Below are 2,263 nucleotides of genomic sequence, written 5' to 3'. Positions count from 1 at the left end.
TGACAAAGAAAAGCATCTTCTGAAGTTTAGGCCTGGCAATTACCAGGCATGAGACCGGGGCATGAGAGCAATGGTGGATGAACTTTTGACAGAGTTCCTCACCGACGCCTACTTCTGAAACTGCATTTCTATGGTATCCGTGGCCAAGTATTACACTGGATCAGAGACTTTCTCACTGGCCGCACCCAGCGTGTCTTAGTTGAGGGTCAGTCTTCAACCACTTCAAGTGTTACCTCTGGTGTACCACAGGGCACAGTCCTGGGCCCTCTGCTGTTTTTGGTCTTTATCAATGACCTTCCTTCGATGGCTTCATCTACTACCAGAATGTTTGCAGATGATTGCCTTATGTATCGCACCATTCATGATACTTCTGATGCTGCAGCCTTGCAAGCAGACTTGGACAACTTACAGCAGTGGGAGTAGGACTGGCTGATGGATTTCAACCCAAGTAAATGCGAAGTCATCACCATCTCCAACAAGAGAAACTGCATCTCATTTCCATATACCATCCACAATGAAACTCTCAAGAAAACAGACTGTGCCAAATACCTTGGTGTAAACATTACCAGCAACTTGTCTTGGAGCACCCATGTAGACAAAATCTGCAAGAAAGCCAACAGCACTCAAGCATTTCTTCAACGAAACATCAGAAGCTGCCCACAAAAGATCAAAGCCAGATGTTACACTACACTTGTCAGGCCATTGCTTGAATTCTCCTCAGCTGCATGGGCTCCTCATCATAAATCCGACATCAATAAGCTGGAGTCAGTTCAGAGGCGTGTAGCCCGTTTTGTGATGAGGGACTATCACCGCACGAGCAGTGTATCAAACATGCTCAGGCAGCTTAACTGGCCAACTCTCCAGCAACGCAGAGACACGCCCAAGCTGGTGATGTTGTACAAGAGCTATTATGGTCTTGTTGACATACCACCATGCCACCTTGTGCTGCTGTCTTAACGTACACGAGGTCACAACCTAAGATTTGTGATCCCTCGAGCCTCCATCTTGGTGTACCAACATGCATTCTTCCCCAGTACCATCCGGATGTGGAATGCTCTTCCAGCTTCCTTGGTCACCGCTCCATCCTGTGAGGCATTCAGAGGAGGCCTGACCAACATCATCCCTTAAGCATCATTGGAATTTTTAGCCGCACTGTACAGCACCTTCATCTATTTTCTGCACCTTTTGTGTTTTTCTGCACCGCACTTGCTCCATGGATGTGATAATACTCGGCCACCGAGGGATACATCTCACCACAAAGAAGAAGAAGAAGAAGAATTAATATGAGAGTCTGAGGAGCGGCAATGCAAGGCAATTAGAGCGGTGATCAATGATTTTTGGGGTCTAGGGAATGAGTGTCGGCGCTGAAAAAGGGGGGTTGTCGCATGGGCACATACCCGTATCATGGCGATAGCTGGGACATGTGAGTGCCCCCCTAGACTCACTTGCCAGTCTAGTGTACGCCGTTTGTACACAGAGAGTGGCTTATGCCATTTTGTGTGTCAATGGGATTTACACACTTAAAGTTTTGCGCAGATCAAACATTTCAACAATTTTTTTTGCAATTCAGTTGGTACTCACATATCTGATCTCCAAATCCTAGTTATCTTATTCCATGTATCCAAGTAAATTAAACTTGAAATTTCTGATACTTAAGGAGGGGTACTACACCCCTGGCCAATTTTGTGCCTATTTTTGCATTTTTCTCAAAAATTATAGCACATTGGTGACAAGTAAGATATGTATATTATAGGGCAAGGACTGCAACTACTGTACTGAAAATTCAGCAACTCAAAGCAAGTAGTTATTGATTTATTGATCAAGTATTAGTTTTCCCTCATTTTTGACTGTAACTCCACAACTGTTGTCTGTATTGAAATTAAATTTCCAGTGCAGTAGTTGTAGTCCTTGCCCCTATAATATACCTTACTTGTCACCAATGCGCTATAATTTTTGATAAAAATGCAAAATTAGGCACAAAATTGGGCAGGGTGTAGTACCCCTTAAAAGATAATTTCAAGCCATCAACCCCCTACGTCCGACAAGCGTGTTCGGTGATGAAACAATGCAAGTCACGAGATGACCCACCTCATTTACAGCCGGGTTCTGTCCTCAAGTCATGTTCGCGATACAGCCATGTTGCACTCTGGGGTCGAGACTAATCAGTTACTTCTGGGTCACGTCGATAACAACGGGTAAATAAAATGGCTGGGAAAACTCACACTGAGAAAATTGTGTCCTTAAAAAGTGTTACCGTACCTTT

The 2,263-nt window shown here is 44.5% G+C and overlaps 1 protein-coding gene across 1 annotated transcript; it reads left to right on the top strand.

The window, feature by feature from the left end:
* The first annotated feature begins 432 nt into the window (after positions 1–432).
* On the top strand, positions 433–957 carry LOC140168755 (uncharacterized). The gene has a single exon (XM_072192164.1). The coding sequence runs from the start codon at positions 433–435 to the stop codon at positions 955–957; it is 525 nt and encodes a 174-aa protein (XP_072048265.1).
* The last annotated feature ends 1,306 nt before the right edge of the window (positions 958–2,263 follow it).

Source organism: Amphiura filiformis, chromosome 13 (genome assembly GCF_039555335.1).
Source record: "Amphiura filiformis chromosome 13, Afil_fr2py, whole genome shotgun sequence".
Taxonomy (NCBI): domain Eukaryota; kingdom Metazoa; phylum Echinodermata; class Ophiuroidea; order Amphilepidida; family Amphiuridae; genus Amphiura; species Amphiura filiformis.
The sequence above is the reverse complement of the archived record's forward strand: the minus strand, read 5'-3'. Positions and strand labels throughout refer to the sequence as shown.